This window comes from Manis javanica, chromosome 2 (assembly GCF_040802235.1).
Source record: "Manis javanica isolate MJ-LG chromosome 2, MJ_LKY, whole genome shotgun sequence".
Lineage (NCBI taxonomy): Eukaryota > Metazoa > Chordata > Mammalia > Pholidota > Manidae > Manis > Manis javanica.
The window spans coordinates 7,342,405-7,367,238 of NC_133157.1; the positions used below are offsets into that span (position 1 = coordinate 7,342,405).

Genomic DNA, 24,834 nt, shown 5'->3' on the forward strand with positions numbered 1-24,834 from the left:
GGGCGCACTGGACAGGGAAACTGCAGCTCAGAGAGGAGAAGTGACCTGCCCCAAATCCCATGGGGGCTCTCCATCCCTGCCGTAATTAAATCCTGTATGGCAACTCGCTCCGAGGTGAAGGTTCTCCACCACTAGACCCTTGCTCTTCAACATGGTAGTCTTTAGCACATGTGGTTATTTAAATTAGATAAAGTTTAAAATTCAGCTCCTTAGTCACACTAGCCACATTTTAAGGGCTCAATAGCCACACGTAGCTAGTGGCTACCATACTGAATGGTGCAGATAAGAACATTTCCATGACTGCAGAAAGTTCTATTAATAGTTCTGGCCTAGACCACAGAGGTGGACAGGACCTCAGAGACCATTTAATTCAGTGTTTTATTTAACAAGTAGAGAAAGAGAGGTCAGGGACTGGTCCAAAGGCACGCAGTAAGTCAATGACAGAGGCGGAACTCTAAACCTGGGCTCCACGCTCCGAAGCAGTGCTGTCTCCACTGAGGTAGGTTGACTCCCGTCTCTTAGCTGGGGCTTGGTAAAGGGTTTCTGTGAGGCAAAAAGATACCACAAACAAAAGTCTAAAGAAAATTGATTAAGTATTTTAATGTTAAACCATAACAGAGGTTGATATCCACACTATGTAATGATCCACTATCATTAAATAACACAAAGATGACTACTCCAGTTAAAAAAAATGGACAAACGATATGGCCAGGCAATTTACAGAAGAAATTCAAATTGCCAAATAATATGAAAAGATGCTAATGAAAGAAATGCAAGCACAGTTGTATAGCTTTCTTTTTTTTCTTTTTGGTCAAACAGATTGGTAAAAACGGAAAAAGTGTGGGAATGGGTCCTGTCTTATTCTGTTGGTGGGGGTATAAATAGGTCCAATGTTTTTTGGAAGGCAGTTTGCCAGCATTTCTCAACAGTAAGGATGTAAATACGCTTTGACTCAGTAATCCCTGGGCCTGACTCCAGATCCTGTGTTCTGAACCATGACTACCCTCTATGAGTGATGGTCAGGCTTGGGTTGGAAAGGGCAGAGTAGGCTGATTGACAGGGAGACTTGGGGACTTGGCCATGGGAGGTTTAAGCAGGATGGGTCACTGTGGGTGAGTTCCCTGGAGTCTTTTTCTTGTATGACTGGCTCAGATATTAGTGAGGAACCCAGCATGAATCGATACGCCCTCGGTCAGCTGCTCTGGTGGCTCGGCTGCCATTCCAGTTCTGCAAATAATTGGAGGCCAGTCACTGGTGAATCAGCACCAGCCGCCCTTGGCAAGCAGGGCTGGGAAGGCAGGTTGGCGTGGCACTCTGTGCTGGGTGTCAGGTGACTGAGAGAGCTGGCCAGCTGGGTAGCTGCCCTCAGGGTGATTTGGGCAAGTGACAATCTCCACCCCTACCTCAGTTTCCTCTTTCTTTCCCTTTTCCCTCCCTTCTCTCCTCCTGCCCTCCCACCCTCCCTTCCAGTGAGTGCCAAGTATGCACCAGTTATTGTGACAGGAAGCAGAAGGGGAGCCTCATTTTGTCTGTCCACAGATGGCTGGTAATTTGTGGGGGGTGCTAAGCATTGTGCCTGGTAGTGGGGAGAGGGGGAAAAGGACATTTAAGCTGAAGCTTGACACTTAGTAGGTGTCACCAGGTGGGCAGGGGGACAAGGCCAGGACCTTGGCAGGGCTGCAGACACCTGAGGGAGGCAGGCAGGGGGAAGCTGAGCAGTTGCTTCCAGAAGGGCCTGAATACCAAGCTAAGAACACTTGCCTTCATCCAGAGGAAGATGGAGAAGCATGGAAGGGCTTTTTAAAAATAATATCCATATAATGATATATTATTACATATAGAACAATTTCATCATATTACAAAAAACAATTCCCCAGAGTATTCATAAAAATGCAGGAACAATTTCCCTCTGAACCCTGTCCTCAGATGAAAGCCTCTGGTAACAGTTCAGGTTGTATCCTTCAAGATTCTTTTCTGTGCATACATAAATATATCCATTTTTCTTCACAAAAGCAAGCTCATCCTTTACATACCATTTTGTGACTTGCTTTGGCACAAGAGGGTGGCCATCTCCCACTTCAGCACAGGCACACCCCCAGCACCCTTCTCAGCACAGGCACGGCAGCTCATTGATGACGCTTCCCTTCATTCAACAAATATTTACGGAACCCTGTTGTGTACGAGGCACTGTCCTGCGTGCCGAGGATGGAGCAGGGAACAAAGGGAACAAAACACAGTCCTGCCCTCAAGGCCTCCCTCTTCCTACTGCCAGACATTGGCTGCTTCTGGGATCATCCATCCATCCACCCATCCATCTACCCACATACACACATACACATCATCCATGCATTTGTTCCTTTGACAACCATTTCGGGAATGTCTACCATGAGGCAGGCCCTGAACTGCACCTGGGGCACCATGGACGAGGTGTGTGACCCTGTGGAGCTCATGCTGTTAGGGGAGAGCCAGAGACAGAAGCGAACCGCATCACAAGAGTTTGTCAAGGGCCTGAAAAGCTTAAGGATTCTCTAAGGCCTTCCCACTTTTTCCATTTGAGACTCTATGCTAGAGGCTGCCGTGCCGCCAATTCGGTTCCTCTACTCCTGCCTCATACCTGTTCCAGGGCTTGTGCTCATTTACACACCCACTGCAAGAACCTGCTGGTACTCAGTCAGATTAGAAGCCCTGATAATGTTCACAAAGTTCTTACGAAGTAACTATGATGATTGTTCATCAAGCGCTGAGCTCTTCGCGGCAATGTGCCCCCTTTCTCGCCCCAGTGCTCCGGCTCTACCCGGGCCTGAGCCACCAGTCTCCCGGTGAGCTGGCCGTACTAGCTTCCTCACCTGTCTGCCTGCTTCTGTTCCTGCCCACTGACAGTCAATTCATTTTCTGTGTTACAGCCAGAAAGAACGTTTAAAAAAAGCTGTTTTGGTTCTTGTCACTGACCTGCTTACATCCTCCAAGGGAGACACATGGTGTCTCCAATGGGCTTAGAATAAAATCCAAATTCCTTCCAGGTTCACAGGGTGCATGTGAACAGGCTCCTGCCCAACCCCATGCCTCTCTCCCCTCCCTCTACCCACTGTCCTCCAGTCATACAGAGACCCCCAAACATGCCAGCTCCCGCCTCTGCCCCCAGAGCTTTCTGTACTTGAGTTCCCCTTACTATGTAGGTCAAGGCTGAGTAACACCTCACAGAGGCCTTCCAGACTACTCCATCGAAATCAGGACCCTCACTCCAATCACCCTCTCACATTTTCCTTGGTTTCCTTCTCCAGACCACTTGTCTGAATAGTCTTGTTAGATACTGGTTTCCTTATAGGTCTGGCTGGCAGGACAGGCTATGCTTGTGAATTCTGGGGGGCCGGAGAAGAGTGTAAGTGCTGGCCTGGAGCTCCCTGCTGACCATACACTCAGATCTCCATGTCTCTTCACGACTAAGTCTTTTCCAGGCGCAGCCTCTTGAAATACTCATGTCATCATGGCAAAGCTGGTATTCTTATTCCCATTTTATAGGTAAAGAAACGATGGTTCATTAATCCCACTTCTGGGAATTTACTTGAAGAAAAAAAAAATCACTAATTCGAAAAGATACAGACGCCTATGTTATTGAAGCATCGTTTACAATAGTCAAGATGTGGAAGCAACCGAAGCATCCATTGATAGATGGATAAAAAGATGTGGTACATCATATATACAATGGAATATTACTCAACCATAAAAAAGATGAAATCTTGCATTTGCAAAAATATGGATGGGCCTGCAGGTATTATGCTAGGTGAAGTAAGTCAGACAAAGAAAGACAAATACCATATGATTTCACTTATACATGGCATCTAAAAACAAAATGAACAAACAGAAACAGACTCATAAACACAGAGAACACACTGGTGGTTGCCACAGGGGAAGTGGGTTGGGGATGGGTGAAATGGGTGGATGGGATAAAGAGATACAAACATCCAGTTGTAAAATAACTAAGTCACAGGGATGAAGTACAGCATAGGGAATATAGTCAATCATATTGTAATAACTTTGTATGCTGACAGACATAAACTACCCTTACTGTGGTGGTGAACATACCTGAGACCAACATATTGTATATTAACTATTTCAATTAAAAAAAAAACTGTAGCTCAGAGATGGAAAAGTTGAGGGTGAATCCTTCGAGATTCCTATGTGCACAAAACCAAATCCAAAGTTTGTGAGACACAAGTGGGTAATGTTATATCACTTGCATTTTGAGCCAGTCTGTTTGCTCCAGAGAAGTGGTCCTACCCATCCCATACTGAACCCCCTGTCTGTTTGGAGCCCCCAAGCCTCAGTGTCCTGAACCAAGACCACACTGCCAATGTGCAGCCCAGCCAGGATTCTAACCTGGGCTTGTCTCACTCCAAATGGAGCCACCTGTCCTGGTACCACACTTTTCCCTTCCCCAGGCACTGCTGGGAAATGAGGGAAGAGAAACTTCCTAGTCCCAGCCCTGAGGCTGCTAGAGATATATACCCTCACTCCAGCTAAGTTTGGTAGGCAGGCCCACCCTGCTTCCTGTTGGAGTGGCCTGGGGTTACTCGTGGTCACAGCTGAGGAGGCAGCCCAGCCTGGGAACATCCTTCGCTGGCCTCCTCCTCTGAAATCCCTCCTGGGGTCAGGTTGCCATAGGCTCTTTCCTTATGGAACAGGCCCAGCCAGGATTAGTGAGGAGAACACACCCTTTAGTCCAGGCAGACAGTTTAACACTCCAGAGCTTGTATTCTAGGGTCAAGACCCTACTAGTCAAGTGATTTAAACTCTCTGGGTCTCAACTTCCCTGGCTGTAAATGGGGATACATAATGGTACTAGAGCTGCTAGCATCATTTTTCTCCTATCTGGCTAATTGCGTTTTCTAAATTATGGGACAAACTGGAGAGAAGTATAAGGTCACCACTCCTTTTATGGCTGGGAACAAGAAAGAAATCAGAAATCTGAGTCCTCAGTTACATGTTCCGACCTAACTCATTCTCAAGTCCAGTCAATTCTGTCTCTCAAATGCCTCTCAGATCCATCCTCTCATTTCCCCCCAGGGCTGAGGTCCACCATCATCATCTCTTGCCTGGATCACACAACAGGCTTCTCACCCCAGTTTCCCATCTTCTCTCCTCCACGCCACCTGCAGCCAGAACAAGCTTTTTACAAGAAGTAAATCTATCTGGTTCACTCTCCTGCTCAAAACGTTAAGAGTGGCTCTCCTTACTCTGATCTATAAGACTCAGCAAGACTCAGCCACTACAGGCATCCCAGCCCCACCTCTAGCCCCTGCCTCTCTCAAATTGCTACAATGCAACAGATGGAAGTACTCACAGCTTTCTGTGGGCAGAGTATTCTCTGGCTACTAGGCCTCTCCAGGCTTCCTGTTCCTGGGCCTTGCCTAACTCAGGACATGCATCCTGATGGCAGACTGGATAACTTGGAGCCAAGAAGCCTTCTCCCTTCACCCCCACCCCTGCCTTCACAGAGCTCCCCCAGGGCCCCATTACAGCTCTCGTCTATCAGATTTTTCACTGCCTGTGTACCCTGTCTGCTTCTCCATTTGGTCTGGAGCCTGGAGTTTGGGGAAGGCAGGCCCACCAGACTCACTGCTAGGTCCGAGCCTGGCTCAGGACAGACTGTCCCTACGCATTTGGCTACTGAATGAATGAAGTACAATGTGTCCAAACCCTGGCAGATAGGAGTCGGAAGCGGTCTCTGCGACCAGGGCAGTTAATCTAGTCAGGGAGACCAGCCATCACTGAGTAAGAAGCCAACTGACAACAAAAGGCGTGGACAGCAGCTTTAGGACAGGAGAAGTTACGTCCAGCACAGGCTGCCTGATGCACTGCTGCAAGTCACACCCTCAGCGAAGACTTGCAGACGTCCCTCCTCAGTGCAGAGAGGTAGAGATTCGGAGAATGACCAGCTTTGTCCAGTCCTGGCCGCCTCTCCGAGTGTGTTTTCTGAGAAATAGGACACTCTACCTTCCAGGCTGGATTTAAAAGTGGCCAAAGAGCTCAGGTCTGGGGTGACAGTGGAGGGCCACTGCAGCCATGGTGCTCATACTGTTTCTTCTCTTCATTGTTTCTTCTTTCATTCTGCTCGCGCTCTCCTCCTAGCCGGGCCAGGCCCGGTTTCCCGCCCCGCGACCTCCCACTGTCTGCCCCCGGGGAGGGGGGGGCCTCTCCCTTTCCCTCCCCACTGCCCGACAGAGGAGGTGGGCCCAGTCACGAGGCGCATCAATCCGTTCGTCCCGAGCCCCTCGGCCTCCCGCAAGTCCCGCCCCATGAAGCCGTCCGCCAATCGCGCTCTGCACCCGCCCCGCCGGGTAGCCCAATCGCGGGCGGGCTGAACTGCCGGCGCCCCGCCCCTCCCGCTCTCCGCGGCGGCTCCGCTGGCGGCATAGCTGGGCCTCGGAATTCTCCGAGCATCGCCGCGCAGCGTCGGGCTCGGGCGGAGGTGTCGGGAGCGTAGGCGGCGAACCTGCTGCGCCGGGGTGTAGGGCAGAGGCGGCGGAAGAGGCGGGCGCCACCGGCCGGCCGGAGGGGCGTCTCAGCTCCGCCGGGGCCCGCTGCGCAGACCCAGGAAAGAGGAGGCGGCTGCCCCCCCGCTGTGCGGGGCCGGGCCCGGTGCCCGCCCGGAGCGGGCCGCGGACGGACGTTTCTGGTTCGGAACGTCCTCGACGCGCCCCCCCGGAGAGGCCCCCCAGAGCTCCTGGCCGCTCCCTGGGGGTGCCCTCCGCCTCCCGGACTCACCTGCGCGGGCCGGTTGGCACCCAGGCCCGGGGGCGTGGGCGCGCGAGCGCGCCTCCTCCGGCCGCCAGCGGGGCGGGGGCGGGGCCGCCCTCGGCCTCGCCCGTCCGCCCGCCGCCCTGTCTCACCGGTCCGCCACCGAGCCCGGCCGCGGGGCGTGAGCTTCCCGGGGATCGCGGCTCGGGATGCTGCCCGCCTGTGCGGCCGCTCTCGCGCTGCCCGCTACCCCTGCCCCTGCCTCCTGGGCCATGCCCACCTGTTTACATGCCGGTGAAGCCCCCGGCCGCTCCGAGCCCCTCCGAGCCCTGGCTCCCCGAAGGTAAAGCCAGCCGGCCGGCGAACTGGACTTACCGCTCAGACCTGGGCTCTCTGAACTCAGAACTCCGCCGGCTCTGCCGCCTCCGCCACCATCTAGGCGGGATCCTGCTCTGGTGTTTTGAGGAGGGGGTGTGTGGTGTAGGGAAAGGAATCCTGGGGATTTCTGGCTCCCCTCCTTATTTTGGCCTTCGGGGCTTCAGACTCAGGGAACTTGCTCATGGCTTTCTTGATGAAGAAGAAGAAATTCAAATTCCAAACCACTTTCACCCTGGAAGAACTGACTGCGGTCCCCTTCGTGAACGGGGTCCTCTTCTGCAAGGTCCGGCTGCTGGATGGCGGGGATTTTGTCAGCTTGTCGTCAAGGTAGGAGCTGGAGCAGTCGCGCTTGAAGCAGAGGGGGATGGTGAGCAAGATCTAGCCACCTGGCAAGTGTGGAAGCTCCCCTGGGGCCCAGAGTCCTGTCCTCTGGGGCGGGTTTGCACGAGGTAGAGCTGAGTGATTTGGGAGGTCTGTTCCTGAGGAAGCTGGCAGGATACCGGGCACCCATTTGTAGGTAACCAGCCAGATACCTGGGGGTCTGTTCTTTCAGCACTACAGCAGAGCAGGCCCATTCTGCAGACTTGCACATACAGCCCAGTGGGGTTTATACCTTGAGGGGCTGAGAAGGGGAGAAGTGTTCCAGGCCCCCTTGCACACAGCTGGCCACTCGTATCAAGAGCCTGGGCCAGCCACAGGTTCCCTGGCACTTTCAGTGTCTGAGAAGGCCCAGCCCCAAGCACTCCCTCTCTGACTGGAGGGATGTGGCTGGATTTGGCCTGCCCAGCCTGCTCTGAGTGAACTCTTCAGGCCCAGGCTAGGCCGCTTTGCATTGCAAATCTTCTATCCGCCCTCTCTGAAAAAAGCTTGGCTGAGCTTGGTTTTGTGTTCCCCATCCTGTGAGTCCAGCCGCCCAGGTCATTGCTGAGGGCAACCGAGACCCCAAGCTGTGCACATTGACTGGGCCCACCTGGGGTCACATGGTCCGGAGAGCACCTTAGAGTCTGATGATGTGGCTGTGAGTGCTGGCTTTGTCACTTTCAGGGACCATTACAGGTCTCTGTCAAAGTTGTGCAGAAGTTTCAGGGCCTAGAATGCAGTGTAGGACCTGGCGCTGAGCCTGGGACACACTGGTTCCCTTCCCTAGTCTATGCCTTTGCTTCCCAGGCCTCCTTGTGGGCCCAGTTAGCTGGAGCTGCCTTTTGGTTCTGACATGGGGGTGTCTGTTACCGATGGAGAAACTGAGGCCCAGAAAGAGGAAGTAAGTGGCTTCCAGGGACCTCATGAGGTAGCTGTCAACTGAACTTGGCCTGTTTAGAGACCTGTTGGATGAATCTGGTGGGCTATTGTTCTGCTGGAGAAGGAGAGGGAACCCTTACAGTATAACCTAGATTTAGGAATCTCTGGTGTGGGCAGGATAGGGTGCCTTTTCTGTGCACTTGGCTGGCTCAGGCTCCCCAGTCCTCTGGGAGATGCTTATCTGAGGAATTCAGACAAGGGCTTCCCTTTGCTGTGGGGGTGAGTGGCACATCCTCCATTGCCTGGGAAGCCAGTGATCCTGAGGCCACCCCCACGCTGGTCCAAGGTTTCAGGGAAAGGGCTGTGCTCAGAGCTAGGGCCTGGGGTCAGTACTCACTGGCTGGGTGACCTTGGGTAAGTTGCTTAACCTCTCTGAATCCAAGAAGCAGCAGTTTTGGCACTGTGCTCCCTGTTGTACTAGCAGCTCTCCCTTAACCTCTTGACTATGCCATGGAGCAGGATGAAGGTTGCAGGGGGGTTCGTAGGATTATTATCCCTACATTCCAGAGGTGGGCACTGAGGCCCAGAGACAGAGTGATTTGCCTGAGTTAATACAGCCAAGTCCAGATTCAAACTCAGGATGTGCTTTTAACCATTACTGTGTTCTGCTTTTGAGACTTAGTTTCCTTTTCTGAGAAATGGGAGAAGTCATATGTAACCCTAAAGTTGTGGGGGAAATAGATAATGTATATACCATGTCTGGCTGCAAATTGCTGCAGCAGTTGTAATTACTATGGCAAAGGGGCCCAGACCCCAGGCCCAGCCTGTTCCAGATCTTGGGGGAGCGCACCCCCCACCACCACTGGAGTCAGCCGGGGGCCTACTATATGAGCTGCAGGTGGGGCAGGGTCTTGGGTCCACTGGGGAATTGGTATTCAGCCCCAGGCTGAGGTCTCACCTGGCCTCCCAGGCCCTTGAGGCCACTGTCATCCTACCAGTCAGCCTTTCCATTGCCCTAAACCTGCCCTCTCATCCTGGAAAATCTGGAAAGTTCCAGGCCTCAAACAACAGGGACTACCTCCCCTTCTTCCCTGCTGGCAAGGGGCCATGGATTCCCTGAACTGGGCTAAGCCCAAACAGCCTTTCCTAGCTCTCATCCTGGGTGAAACCTGAGTGGGGCTGAAGAACTAAGAGTTATTGAGCCCCCCCAATGCTGGGCACTAAGTGGGCCCTGTAACCTGTTTACTGCTGGGCACAAGTGACTGGAGGGAGCAGACAGAGATTTTGCGACCTGAGGCTGCATAGAGTTGCTTTGGCTTTTGTCCAGATGATGGGGGTCCCTGGGGTCCTACCCACTCTACTCCCCTCCCACCCAGCCTGGACTACAGCCTGGGAGCCCCACCTCACAGCCCACCCTTCCAGATCGCCAAGACCCCATTGTTTTAGAGCTGGGGTACAGTCAGGGGTGACAAGACCTGTTTATATCCTGGGCCCAGATCCAGTAGCATACTCCCCACAATGCCAGGGACCCCTGAGATGGCTCAGAGACTGGTGGTGGTGGGGGCAGGGGTGGTGTCTGAGTGCAACAGTCCTGAGGCCCCACTCCTGCAGCCCCCACCCTCCTAGCTGGAGTGTTTCTCTGTGTGTTGGGTGCTATGGCAACAGCCAGGGACACAGCTCCAGCCTGACCCAATTTAAGCAGGTAGAACAGGTGGTATGTCACACTATTCCCCAGCCTCATCTTTCTGAGGCCTCCTTAGTGAACCTTGATCCTTACAGCTACCATGTTCTGAGGGCCCTTGCTATGTGCCAGGTGCCGTGCTGAGTGTTTTGTGAGTGGTATGTCCGTTAATCTTCTCAGCCATAAGGAGAGGCACGCAGAGAGGTGAAGCCACATGCCAGAGGTCACCTGGCTGATAATGCACTTGGGAAAATAACCCTTTTATTATTAGGGTTTAAATCGCCTTTGTGCACTACTGCATGCCAGGGACCTGCTGAGCTCTTGGAATATGTTACCAGTTGAGTCCATGAGCTGATGAAAAAACGGATCAGGAGACGTAAAGTGATGGCTTGTGTCACTCAACCAGTAGTGACAGAGCTGTGACTTAAATTTGGGCAGGTCCAGTTCCCAAGCCCTGTGTGGCCTTGGTGGCAGAGGGCTGGAGGCAGCTACAGCCCCATGTGATGTTCCCAGACCTTTGAAGAAGGTTCTTTCAGTAGGTTGGGTGGTACAGGAAAGTCCAGATTTGGATAATTTCAAGGCCCTGAGCTGCTGGCCCAGAGTGCCTTTGAACTCTGCTTGTTCAGTACCTGGAAGCACTGACTTGCATCCAGGAAGCCCTGCCTGGGCCCTGTGATGCCTGCTAGTGTGTCTGCTCACGGGCCTCAGGAGCCTTGAACTTGGTATGTGAGGTTTGGTGACTGCCATGTGAGATCTGAGGAAAAGGGGCCCTGGACCATTATTGAAGTCACTGCCATGGGTTTGAGGCCAGGGTTGGCACTGGGACACAGTGGGCATTTGCCAAGGTCCCTGCCTGGAGGTCTTCCAGGCGGATGCATCCGAAATGGCCTCTGGGAGGCTTTCCTTGAGGTCCGGGAAGAAATGCAGAGGTCCCAGCCAAGTCTGGCGAGTTGGGAAGCAGCCAGGCCAGGCTGTGGTCTCCCCAGGGTGGGCTGGAGGCAGGCTTCTAGCCTCAAGTCAGCCTGTCCTTCATGTAGGAAGAATCCTGAACATCCGGGAGGTCTCTGCACCCAGCTGAGCTGGCATTGGTCCTGTGTCTGCCCCGCGCACGTGGCTGGTGGTGCCTGGGGAGGGAGCAAGAGGGAGGTGTTGATTTACCTTATAGCAAGCGCTTCCTGGAGGAGACTGGCAGGGAGAGCTTCCTCAGCCAACAGGCCGGGAGGAGCTGGAGTAACTGAGCAGGTGGCCAGGCTGGACTGTGTCTGGCCTTGGGGGTCCAGCCGGTAGGTGGGAGTGGTGTGGCCTGGTTTGCTGATTAGGGTGATGGCTCTTGGCTGTCAGGTAGAGAGATGCAAGGCACCCAGTAAGGGACAGTTAGAGTTGTCTGGGCAAGCTGTGCTGGCCTGGCTGCGAGGTGGTGGGCAGAGGGAGAGGACTGGGCAGACTGGAGAGAAACCTGGCAGGCAGAGGGCGTTTCCTCACCCCGAAGTGCCTGGCACACCCAGCACGGAGTCTGTACTGGAAGATGGAAGTTGAGAGGGCACGCAGGGGCCACATGCAGCCGGGTTTTGTGACGCCACACAGTGCTCTAATAGTTTTTGACAGCACAAAAATCCAGACTTTTGGTTTCTTGTAAATGGGAAGATCCGGCAACAGTGCCACATGGCAGCGTTTGGCCCAAGGGACTTGGCGGCCGCCTCCTCCATGGGCTGCCTGCTGACCCGCTGCACGCTCTTGGATCCCTGGCCGTGGTCTGCCTCCCTTGCTTTTCTTGGGCCAGCCTGATCCCTGGGGCCCCTGTGGAAGGCCTTCCACGTGCAGGCTGGGGGACTTGAGGAGGCGGGTGCCTGCGGAGGGAATCGTGCTGGCAGGCCGCAGAGGTCGCCTCTGGCAGCCAGACTGTGGCACCAGGCCAGCTGCTGCTCTCTGTGGGGTCAGGCCAGGCTGCTGGTGCCCTGGGTGGGGCCCAAGGCTGTCAGTCTGTGCCTGGCCTTGGTGTCTGCTCTCGGACTTGGCCTTTGCCACCAGCTGGCCACACCATTGACAAGTGCCATCCTGGCAGCCCTTCCACCTGCCTTCCAGCAGTGGCGCCCTGACGTGAAGTGGTTTGGCTCTGTAGAGCCAGGACTGTCCTCCGAGGCCTGCTTCTCGCTCCGAGCACTGCCCTGGGAGCCACTGTGGCCAGAGGTTCTTTGCTGCAGCCACACCGTGTGTCTGCTGGCCCAGAGTGCCTTTGAGCTCTGCTTGTTCAGTACCTGGAAGCACTGACTTGCATCCAGGAAGCCCTGCCTGGGCCCTGTGATGGCTGCTAGTGTGTCTGCTCACCGGCCTCAGGAGCCTGTGGACTCGGTGTGTGGAGTCTGGTGACTGCCATGTGCTGACCCTGCAGTCACTTGCTTGCTGCTGGGGTTGGGCAGTGTAATACCCATGGTAACCAGTGAAGATTTATCCTCATCACCAGGCAGCCACAGAGAGGTTTGAGCAGGGGAGAGACATCAGATTTGCTTAGAAAGAGGCTCAGAACTCATTACCCACCTTGCCTGGCACATACTTTGAGTTGTGGCACATACCTGTCCCCAGGGCCCCAGATACGCTCTGTGACCTGAGGTCTGTCACCCCGGGCCTTCTGGCTCTCCATGAGGTCACATCCTGCCATTGGTGGCCTTGGTGAGGCTTGAGGCTGCCCAGCTTGTGCCTGGCATTGGTGTCTGCAACTATGGTTGCAAATGCCTGGACTTTGCTGGGAGCCTCTTCTGGCACTGGGGGTTGAGAATAGCTCTCACATGCAGGCCTCGGACCACCCGCCCCCCACCCCACCCAGATGTCAGTTGGAAGTGGCCCACCGGCAGCCCCCTCCAGCCTACTTGGTTCATCAGTTGGAAGCAGCTCCGATGAAGGACTTTCTGCCTGTTTGATCAGGCTGGTGCCTTTCCCCTCACACAGGCCTGGGGGAGGACTTCCTGGTCCCGCCTCTGGCTGCCTGTGTGACCCTGGGCAAGGGGCTTAGTCTCGAAGCCTCCATGGCCTTCCCTACCAAGTGGGGCTGCTGGTGCCTGCCTCCTGGTGTTCCTGGGAGGATGCAGTGAGATAATGTCTGTCAGACGTCCAGCTCAGCTCCTGGCACATGGTGGAAGCACGGTCCACGCTGCAGTCTGTCCTCCCAGCCCTGGGCTGAGTCATGGCAGGGCTGGATGGAGCACCTTAGTTGCCTCTCTGGCAGCTGGCACTTCCCTGTGGGGCAGGACTGACTGGGGTGCTGCAGGGAGAGGGTCCTCCTGAGCAGGGCTCCCTGCCCTCCAGAGGGGTGGGAATAGGCTAGGAGCATACATAGTGTCTGAGAGGCAGAGCTCAGGGTCCCCAGTGGGGATGGTGTGCTTTCTTGCCCCAGTTGGTTTGAACCTGCCCTGCCTTGGGGTGTTTGGTTCTCAGCCAGTGAGAGCTGGAGCACTCCCTGCGTGGAGCTGGGCTGTAGCGGGGTGCGGGGGGCTTCTGCCTGTGGGAAGGGGCCCTCTGCACAGCCAGCTCTAGGACCTACTCTGGCAGGCAGAAGACAGCTCCCCAGAAGAGGTCAAGGGCATGTGTCAGACTGCTAGGGAACAGGGAGAAAGCCAGGGCGAGTGGAGGGGCCAGGGGCCCCTCAGTGGGTGGGAGGCCCCTGCTCCTCCTGGCCCTCCCCTGCTTCCCTCACACCTTGCTCTTCTAGTTCTTTCTTCTGTGTTTGCCTTGAACTCAGGTTCCCTTCCCCCACTTTTTCCACTGGCTGAACTGCTCAGCCTAAGAGCCGCCTCCCCTTTCTTGGGAAGCCTTTCTTGGCCTCTTTTGGCCCTGTACATATGCTGTGGGCCCTCATCTCAGGACACTAGGGCCCCCGTCCATGCCTCTTAGCTTCTTCCCAGATCGTGGGCAGCAGGGACCTCTGTTGCACCTTAGTCCTGGGGCTTCCTGCCACAGGTTGGCACCGGCACAGAGCCAGGACTCTTCTCCCTTGGCACTAAACCAGTGTGGGCACTGATGGTGTTTGACCACCACCAGCTGCTTGGGGCCAGCCCCTCCTCACTCTGGTGCCAGAGATATCAGTCTGTGTCAGGAGAAGCTCTTGCCTGCCTACTGGGCAGCTGGGCCCACCCTGGGCTCAGAGGCTATGATTGAGAGGCATCTGGGGCACTGTGGTGGTGGGGCTGCTCCTAGCAGGATGCGGAGATGGAGGGGCTGGGGCGGCTCCTAGCAGGATGGGGAGACAGAGGGGCTGGGGATGCTCCTAGCAGGATGGGGAGATGGAGGGGCTGGGGCGGCTCCTAGCAGGATGGGGAGACAGAGGGGCTGGGGATGCTCCTAGCAGGATGCGGAGATGGAGGGGCTGGGGCGGCTCCTAGCAGGATGGGGAGACGGAGGGGCTGGGGATGCTCCTAGCAGGATGGGGAGATGGAGGGGCTGGGGATGCTCCTAGCAGGATGGGGAGATGGAGGGGCTGGGACTGTTCCTAGCGGGAGACAGAGGGGGCTGGGGTTACCCTTGCCTATGCAGTTGGACCTTGGCAGCTGCGTACTGCTCTGAAGCCATGGCTGAAGGCCTTGTTCTTTTAGCCTCTGCTTCTTCTACCATCAGATGGGGTGGAGGTGTTCATGTGGGGGTTGGGAGGGCGGCCTAGATCAGGGCCACCTGCTCATCACAGTGCCAGGCACTTGGCAGCTGAGAACAGACTATACCTGCCAAGAGAGGAGAATGTGTGCAGCCTGCAGTTCTGGGGAGGGTCCTGGTGAAGGCAGAAGCTGGGTCCTATTCACAGGCGAGTTGTCTCACCTCCCACCACTTCCTCTCTGAGAGCAGACATGTGGAGACAGTGTATCTGCGGCTGCTCCACCTGAGTCCCTCAGGGGCAGTTTCCTGAGCACCTTCTAGTGTGGGATCCCATGCTGGCTCCTGGGGACACAGCCCTGTCCTCACAGGGCCCTTCCTCGAGAAGTGATCCTGGGCTTGGTCCCAGGGACCAGTAGGTTGGCTGGTGGTGGGAGAAGAGCAGCCCAGGGCAGAGTGTCCAGCAGGGAAGAGCCAGCGGCCTGGAGGGTTGGAGTAGGGGACCCAGAGGGAGGGGCCTGGACCTTCCCTGAGTGAGGAGCCACAGAATGGGTAAATCAGAGTCAGCTGTGTATTTCAAGGCCACCAAGGGCAGCCATGGGGATGACTGCTTGAAGCTCCGGGTTGCAGAATCATCCTGGATGATTAAAAACAAAAGTGGCACCTACTGTGCAGCAGTGAGAACGCACAGCTGCTGCTGCTCATGCCGAGGGCGGCGGACGGGTGTCACAAACATCATGTGGGAAAGAAGCCGGAGACAAGAGTGGCCGGGTGATGCCATTTACATAAAGTTAAAGCATTCTGATGAAGAAACCCAGCCTGCTGCAAGTCAGGATGCTGTTCTCTTTGCTGGCGTGTGGTCATGTCTGGGGGTGGCTTCTAGGGACTATAGTCCTGCTTCTGAGCGGTTGCTTACGCAGGGCTGTTCAGAGAACACACTGTGAGCTGTGTGCACACATTGTGTGTCAGAACCAGCCTTGAGACACCCCATACCCTTGGAGGTGCTGGGCACCAAATCCTCTAGACAAAAATGAGGTGCCCTTTTGGGTGCCTGGAAGTCTGGAGGAGGTCCTTGGGTGTTTCCAGGGTCTTCCTTGTGAGGCAGCCTGAATCATCCTAACCGGATACACATCATTCCTGTTTACGAGACCATAACTCATCTTGGCAGCTGCCAACGGTTGTCTCTGGCCGGGGGTCTCCCTCTGCCTTTGCAAACCCTGGCAGGTGCTGCTGGGGCTGTGGGGCCCGGCAGTTCCTAGGGAGGAGGGCTCCTGAGGGCTGCCGGACCACAGGATCCCTTTGAGCCTTGCTTTACTCATCAGTGGGGTGAGAAGCTCCTTCTTGGTGTTTGAATTAAATGGGTTAGCAGCCATTATGTACCCAGCATAGCCCCTGGTACAGAGTAATTGCTCAATAAAGGTTGGTATTAATCCAGAGCAATTATGGAAGGGATGAGAGCAGAAGAGAAAGGTCGACGTTCCTCTCTGTCTGTAGTTTCTCTTCTCTCTTCCTGTGGTTCACCCATTCAGTAAGCATTTGTGATTAGAGCCAGGCTGCTGCCCTGGCCCTGCTCTGGGCCCTGGGCCCAGCGATGGCCAGGACAGCTCTGGTCCCTGACCTGGGGCCCTTGAGCCCGGGGAGACCATGAGACACATCGGCCATCAGAAGTGCTGAGCGCAGCGAGGGTAGGGAGGCCTCAGCCCCTCTTCCCTGCTCTGGCCCTGGCCCCTGTCTTTGGAGACGGGTACTCTCCTTGAATGCCAGGAGAAGGTCTGACCCTGTGCTCCAGCACCTCCTGAGCGTTTAGGATTGGCTAAAGAGGAATCACCAGGATAGGGGTGAGAATGGCCATGCTCATTCTGGATGTAGGCGAGAGCAAGGCCTCCCCTGTTCTGGATGTATTGCCAGTATTCTGCTCAGGCCTAGCTCTTAGTAGGTGCTCAGCTAATGTGTATGGACTAAATGAATGACAGGTCGGTTCTGGGGTCTGCAGGAGAATCAGGTGTCCAGGGATGAGATGGAGGTTGGTGAGTCAGGGCCTCCTGGTCCCACCTGACCCCGAGCCCTTTGTTCTGTGGTTGGGATCTCAGAGGGCTACTGAAGATGGCTGGTAAAACACATCTGAGTCTATGCTGCCTATGTGAGGAGATGTGACTCTGGTCCCTTATTATTCCCTGGTCACCTCAGAAGTCCATGGAGCCATGAAGAGTGCTGTGTGAAGCAGTGGGAACACCTGGGGGCAGATCTGGCGCTGGCAATGACCCCTGACCTCTCAGACTGCAGAGAGCTAGAGGAGTGGCCTACCACAACTGGTATATGAGTGCAAGAAGGCCTAGGGCAGTCCTTGTTGGAAGCAGGGCTGTGAAGGTCACTCATTTAGTCACTGGATACTTACTGAGCACCTACTATGTGCCAGGTGCTGTCCTTAGGAGACAGGAAGCAGCAGTGAGCAAACCTGCCTTTGGGACCTCCATGCCCTGGAACACCATAGCCCTTTCCCCAGCCCCCCACCCCTGTTTTCATACCTAAGACCCAGGCCCAGAAGAGGAAGTGATTTGTCCTGCCAAATTGTTGGAAGCGTGCTTTCGGGAAAGGCTGTGGGGCTGGGCAGGGGCCGAGAGGACAGGGACAGCCCCCCGACTCGCTTGAGTCCAGCCATTCAAGAAACCGGGCTCCAGTCATGGGGATCCCTCCCTCCTGTCTTCTCCCTTCCGTGGGTGATTCAAACACCACCCAGGTCTGCGTCAGCCAGGAGAGGCAGGCATGCCTGGGCCACCTGCTGGTCTGCTTCCTGGGACATCCCAGCCAGGTTCAAGGACTGGGGAAATGTCCTGACCCCATGGTTTGGGGCAGTGAGGGGTAGGGGAGCCGTGCACTCTGTCAGGGGCCACGCATGCCTGGTTTCCTGCCGAACCACCCGTCGCAGAGTGATTTCTGAGGGTGGCAGCCAATGTACTCCATTCAGCATGAGTGCCCTCGGGGTGTGCCAGGCCCTGCTCTCGCGTCAGGCCTTTCAGCAACCCTGTGAGATGGGCAGGGCAGCGACTGAGGCCCAGAGAGTTCAAGTGTCCGGACCTTGAACTCTGGTAGGTGGCAGAGCCTGCCCTTGAACTCTGGTCTTTGCCTTCTGTGCGCACGACATGCAAGCAGGCCTGTCGAGGGCGTTGGGCTTGGGAAGGGAGATTCCCTGAGCAGACCTAAGCCCTTGGCTCTGTGTTGTCCACAGCTGTGGGTTGGCAGGGGTGGGGGAAGTAGCTACCACAGCCTGGCCGTCTTCTTACTTTGGTTTTCCAGGGCCTTTAGCCTGGCCCAGCTCTGGTGTGGGGGCCCAGTTTGAGATTCTGAGGTTAGACAGTTGTGGGTTCAGATTATAGTCCTTTTCCAGGAAGAACTGGGGTAGGTGGCATCTGTGCTTTGGGCCTCAGTTTCCCCACCTGTGACATGAAGATAATGGTACCTTTCTCTCAGGTTTGGGCTGTGGACTCTGGGAGATCAGGAAGGGAGCGCTCTCAGTTCAGCGCCCGATAAGTAGAATGTGCTCAGGAAATGGGAAGCTGGTGTTACAAAGTTTTATGGAGCATTTTCCTACTTCTCTCTCTGACCCTGGACCCACCTAGCTTGGTCCCTGATACCAAAAGGTCTTGACAGATTTGGCCCAGTGCCATGCCCCCCCATGCCCTCTGACCCATGACTACCCCTCCTTTAGTGTAAGCCTGGTCTCAAGGCCACATCTTCCGTGGTATTGAGACTTGCAGTGAAGGGTCAGCCCACAAAGCATAGGGACGTTGACTGAGGCCACAGTCCCCTAGAACGGCTCTGCTGTCTTGGTGCATTTTTCCAGCGGTCCTGCAGAATAAGGGGTGGGGAAGGCTGTCTTGCCAGTGAGTCTCAGCCCCAGGCAGGTTCACTATGGATTCAGTGTGACCAAAGAAATGACAGTACAACATTCCTGGGGTGAATGGGTTATACCCAACTTTATTCCCACGGTGGCAGGTCAGTCACTAGAATCCTGTCCTTTCAGAGTGAGTCTGTGTGCAGCAAGCCGGTCTCTGCCTCTGTGCCTCTGTTCTTGGCACTGCCACAACTCCAGCCTCTGCTCTGCTCTCCTGTGGCCATGCCACTGTGTTGCCCAGAGCACTGGGCAGGGCTCTTTATTATAGAGTCAATAGTGATGTGTTGCCCACATGTATGTAGTGAGCTAGGCACCCAGGGCCAGGTGAGAATCCTGGCCACAGGAACCTTCACTTTATCCACAGGGACTCTTGAGGTAGGGCTTGGGGATGCAGATCACCCCTCACTCCTATGTGACTTGTGGACTTCTTGAGAGTTTGCCCGTCTGTGTAGTGGGTGGTGGTCATGCATGCCTGAGCAGCACCTGGCACACAGGAGGTGCCTGGGAAACAGGAGCCAGGCTGGGTGGTGGGGGCATCTTTGCCCAGGTACGTGGGACTGGACCAGCGCTTGGTCCAAAGCCAGTGGTTTACTTGAGATCCCATCAATGGCCTGCTTTCCTGTCAGGCTGTAAGAGCGGGAGGGAGTGGCCCATTGGCATCCATTGAGAATAGCATCCACGGGCATTTGCCTGGGCCACGGGGAAGCCCAGTCTGCCAGCTTAGCCTGACCCTGGGTGTGGAAGGCAGAGCAGGGGGGCTCATGCTTATGTCTGTAAAATGGGGAAGGTGGCACCTGCCCAGTTGTCTTTTTGTGATCCAGCTCAGGGTTACTGGGCTGGGGAGTAACCTGGGCTCGATACCTGGTGCGTCTGACTCCAGAACCCTTACTGCTAACCCCGCTGCTTCCCCAGCAAGCTTTGGTGACTTGGCTGGCTCCCCACCTACCCCCTTTACCCATTTGGAGTTTCTGAAGTCCCCAGTGCCCTGTTCCCTCTGTACTCCTGCAGGTCACTTGCTGACACCGATCTTCACACCCAGCCGCCGCCCTCAGGACTCATGTAGCAGAGAGGGGTCTTGGGGCAGCTGGGTGACTCTTTGGAGCGCTCCGGTGCTGCACACAGGGTGGCCTGGCTTCTAGGAACTTCTTGCTGCCTCATGTCGCAGAAGGAGGGCTGGGCCAGAACTGCGACAAGTTGCTCCTCCTGCGTGCGGCCCTGAATTCCTGGCAGGAGCCACCTGCTGCTGGCCTGCCACGTTGGCCACGTTGCTGGGATAGAGGCTCTTCCACCCTGCAGTCCCTGGATGGATGCCTTTGCTGGTCCCCAGGGTAGGCCCCTCCCAAGACGGCTGTACTCTCTTCTCTTCAGGGAAGCACAGGCAGATGTTGTCAATTTAAATTGTTTCCTTATTAGACTCGCCTTTCCTGGCCTGGGCTGGATTTCATCAGCTGGGAACCTTGATTGCATCACCAGGACCGCTTGCTCCTCCAGGAACCCAGCCAAGGACTGGGAGAGCCTGGGGCGGGCCTGGTGAGGCTGGGTGTTGTAGCAGCTCCCAGGGGCCCAGTTGTGGGGGCACTTCTGTGATGGCGCCTTGCTCTGGTTACCTCTCATCAGAGGGGCTGGCCCTCTCGGGACCCCAGGAGTACAGTGGGGGCTGGGAGGGCCCCGAGGCCCCTCTCAGTTCTTGTGGATGTGTCCTGCTTCGGCTGGGTGCCTGCTCCGGCATCAGAGTCACCTGGGATCTTGCTTAAAAAGTGATTCTCAGGCAGGGGTAATTTTTCCCCCTGGGGGGGATGGTTGACAATGCCTGGAGACATTTTTAGTTGTCACAGCTGGGGCTGTGCTACCAGCAGGATGTTGGTAAACATCCTAGGATGCACTGGATACCCCCTGAAAACAATTAGAATTACCTGGCTCAGAATATTAGTAGCACTGAGGTTGAGAAGCCCTGTCCTGTGGAGTTGATAGTCCTGGCAGGGCCTGGGAATCCTCGTTTGTGACAAGCCAAGGATTTGTCAGTGTTCATTGAGTCTGAGAAGCCCTGTCCTGCTGGGCCTCTTCACCCTCACCCTGTGCTTGTGGCCACAAGTGAGCTGCTCCCTGCCAGGCCAGGGCTCCATGCTGGGCACACAGTGGTGACTAGACAGGCCGACACGTGCTTGCAGTCAGGTGGCTGGGAAGGTGAAAGAAGGGCTGAGGGTGGGCGTGGGGTCACGCTGAAGCCCATTCCGTGAGCTGCTCCACAGGTACCCCGGGTTCACTTCTCTTGGCTTCCTGCCCCTGTGACAACTGCCAGCCATACTTCAGCTTTGCTCCCACTCCGGGGAGAGACCCTGTCTGCATGAGGTCCTGTCTGCAAGGACCCAGTGGGTAGCCTGTGGCCAGGAGGTGTCTCCCACAGTACTCACCCCTTGTCACCTGCATGATGGAAACGTGGGGTTACCAAGGCTCTGGGACCTTATACTTGCCGGGCAGTGATGCTGTTCTGGGCCAGGTGCTAGGGATGTGGCAATAAGCTGGCCTCAGGGAAGCATGGGGCTCAGACTCCAGGGTGGCTTCTGCTGAAAGTCCCACATTTCCCCATTTGAGAAGCTGAGCGGTGGCTCACTTCTACCTGGCCTGCTACCCTTCACAGCCTTTGGGTAGAAGCATTTTCTTTCTCCCAGGTCTCCACTACCTTCCTGCTTTTGAGGGGAACCTGCACAGGAAGAGGTGAAGGTGTGGCCTTAGTGTTGGGCCACCTCGGGTTAGCATCCAGTCCTGTTGTTCTGTGACTTTTGGCCTGTCCTGCCCTTCTCTGGACCTCAGTTTTTTCATCTGTAAAATGGGAACAATAGTGGCCTATACCTCACAGGACTATGGTAGAATTCACTTGGTCATGAACATAAAACCCATGCCCTGTAGAATGAGCTCAGTGAAAGGACCTGACTTTACTATTGATCAATTAAAGATGAGCCTGGGGGGCATAGGAAAGTGTTGTAAAGCAAGAGGTGTGCTCTGTGCAGCTCTGTTCTGGGCTGTGCGGAGACAGTGGCCATGTGATGAGATGCCCACCCCCTCTGTGTGGGCTCCGGTGGTGGCTGGCTGCCTTCCTGGGTCCCTGGCACCCCGGGGCAGATGATAGGAAGATGTGGTTGCACACACACCGTGCTGTCAGAATTCTTTGCAGCCACCCCAACAGCCTCATGAAGTGAGAGGTACCACCTTTACACAGACGAAGAAGTCAGGGCTCCCTGAGGTGGCCTCCCAGGGTCACTCCCCAGCCTGATCCCCACCCCCTCACCTTCTCTGCCTCTTCCTGGGAGCCACCTCCTTTCTGGCCCTTCATAGGCTGTGCGCACTGCTTGTGACATCCCCCCCGAAGGTTCCCCCAGCTGACATCAGCTGGCCCCAGCTCTGGCATCCCTTCCCCAGTCAGGCCCCTGTGTGCTCAGCACCCCCTTGGCCCCTTCCATCTCCTGGAGGCTGGCAGCTGTTACCAGTCACTGGTTGTGTGGTGTCTGAACCCACCACCCAGCTGGGTGCTCCTCCAGGAGGTCTGCTTCCCCTGAGTCCCTCCCGCCACATGGGCCTGGGTCCAAGCCGGCACCCACAGTCAGTCTTTGTGGATACGTAACAGAGGCTGGCTGGGATTTGGGCCAGGGGAGCTCTCAGAGAGTTCTGCTGGCCGGAGGACACCGGCCTGGCAGCCTGGTGGGGTGCTCTGCCCTATTTCAGGACAGCCCAGGAATAACCGAGTTCGGCCACTCTGTTGGCCACTCCGTGGGCTGTGGTGGGTGGAGGGCTCGTCCTGCCTCTCTGGGATTTGGACATCTAACTGTACATTTTACAGCTAAAAATGAAATTCCCCTAAAAACCCAGTCTCTGTAATTACCTGTCCCTGGCAGCGTGGAGCTGGGGACTCACGCCCTGAAAGCCCTGGCTGGCCAGGGTTGCAGCCGCTCTCATCTCTCACCAAGGGAGCTCCTGGTCCTGCCGGGAATGTGAGGGGGTCCCAGGCATTGAATCAGGCAGATGAGGAGTCAGATCCCTTTACAGTTTAAATTTTGAGTATAGAAATGATTCTTGGACAGGACTGAAGAAAATGACCCCAGCAGTCCCTCACCTTAGCCAGACCTGCTTTGAGCTCCCTCCTTCCCTGGCCATTGCCTCTTGGTGCCAGTGTGCAGATGCAACAAGCCCTCGGCCAAGATCCCAGGCTCTGGGCTTCTGGACAGCCTCCCTCTGCTTGGCTTCGTCGCCGCCTTTGTGTTCCAGTTTCCCACCCGGTCCTGAGCCACATCGGCAGAGCTAGCAGGGGGAGGCACAGTCCTGTGCTTTCTTAATGAACATCTTATTTATGATTTTTCTTCGTTTGTTTTTAATGTTTTCATGCTGTGCCTCTTTCTGAGATGGGTGGCTCACTGTGCTAACTGTCACTGTATGTGGAGTATGTGGCAGCTCACTGTGCCCAGGCAGGCTGAATCCCTCCCTGTCTCTGGGGCCCACAGTCCATCAAGGTCACAGCGGGTGCCAGGTGGCACTCAGCTTTTCCAATCCTAGGCCCCCTTCAGAAGTTTTGCACTGGGCCTGTGCTATTCCTGGGGGTCATTGCCCCCCAGTGGATTTGTGGCCTCTGACCTCGTTGCAATCTTGAGGACTCCAATAGGAGTTCATTCCCTCCCTCAGGAATACTTTAAAAGAAAAAGTCGTAACTGATGCTTCTAGTTCAAAAATGAAAGAAGAGGACACAATACCCCTCCTACCACACCCTTAATTCTTTTCTGTCCTTGCCTACTCGCTGTGCATGCATGGAGCCCGTGATTGCCAGCATCTCCACCCAGCCCCTTTGTAAGTCAGGGGTCAAGATTTCCTCTCTGATCTTACTTCCCACCACGCTCCCCAAGCTCACCCTGCTCCAGCCACACTGGCCTCCTTGCAGTCCTTAAACATGGCAGGCACATTCTCACCCCGGGCCCTTTGCACTTGCTGTGCCTCATGACCAGACTGCTCTTCCTCCAGGTATCTGCCTGGGTCGCTCTCTCACCTCCTTCAGTTCATTGCTCAGATGCCACCTTCCCATCAACTCCTTCCCTGGCCATTTTTGCCTCATGCTTCCCCCTATCTGGGCACTGCCTGCCTCTGTCCCTGGTTCCTTTTTCCTCCTTAGCACTTACCACCATCTGATGTGTGTTTGCCTCATTTTATCTGTCTCCTACCTGCTGCCAGACTGTAAGCCCCTTGAAGGTAGGAAACTTCTTTCTGTTGTATTCACTATGTATGTCCCTAGATCAGCAGTACCTGATTCTCTTAAGTACTTAAAAAAAGGTTTCCAAGTGATCAAGTCTCTGAGATTTCCTCAAACCTGGCCTGGCCAGCTCCCACCCTGGGGTTCATGGTTCCCTGCTTGGCACCCTCATTCCTGCCTTCTGAATGAATGACACCCCACCCCACCCCGAGCCTGTGTTCCTCTCCCCCCATTATCCCTGCCCTGGGAATGCCTGGGACTGCATCCCACCTGACCTGCGGTGCTCCGCCCCCCTCTCCAGAGGGCTCCTGGAGGTGGCCGCAGGTCTGAGTCCTGGCTGTGCCATCTCTGGCTCTGTGACACAGACGGGCCTGGGGCTGACACAGGGTGTCTGCACCTCACAGATCTGTGACTGTGGGAGACTTACTCAACCTTTCTGAGCCTCACTTTCCTATCTGTAAAGTAGGTCACAGTAACCCCCTATTTTCAACGTTGAAGAATTCTAGGTGACACACAGTAGGCCCTGGGGACATAGCCCCTGCTGAGATGTTTATTTTATTACCCTTATGACCTCCTGGGGTGGCCAGGGCAAGGCTGCCAGCTTCTTCCCACGGGAATGGTGCCATTTAATAGTGTGCAGTCAGCACCCCGTGGAAACAAGAGGGAGGCCCAGTGCTTATCCGGGGAGCCCTGCCCTGGCCCACCTTCCCATAGGGGAAGAAGAAGATGCCTGTTACCTGAGCCTGCGGGGGCTTCGTGTGGCTTTCTCGGGCCCGGCCCACCGCAGAACCGCAAGCGGGCCTCGGGTTTCCTGGCCTGGTGTTCCCACGGCAGACTCAGAGGGAAGGGAGAGAGCCCACAATTTGATACTGGCTTCTGTTCCCAAGTACTAATCCTAATTCCCTGGGTGTCCTAACATGCCCAGCCCTGGGAGTTTCCTCCCCCAGTCTCCAGCACCTGCTTTCAGCGCCGAGGCTGGGTCACGCGGAGCGGGTGGGTGGAGACCCGCTGGTCTACCCGGGAGCCGTGGCTGCCCCCCAGCCTCTCCTGCTTTCATGCTTGGGCCTTTGACAGTTTAGCAAGTGTTTCTGCTCTTTTCGC

At 55.6% G+C, this 24,834-nt stretch overlaps 1 protein-coding gene across 2 annotated transcripts in view; it reads left to right on the forward strand.

The window, feature by feature from the left end:
- Positions 1–7,215: 7,215 nt before the first annotated feature.
- The window catches only part of EEIG1 (estrogen-induced osteoclastogenesis regulator 1), a 33,819-nt gene continuing 16,200 nt past the window's right edge, over positions 7,216–24,834 (forward strand). For both annotated transcript variants that reach the window (XM_017661690.3, XM_017661691.3), the window contains exon 1: positions 7,216–7,443. In XM_017661690.3, coding sequence (XP_017517179.3) covers positions 7,298–7,443 — 146 coding nt within the window. In that variant the 5' untranslated portion in view covers positions 7,216–7,297. The remainder of the gene's footprint in view (positions 7,444–24,834) is intronic.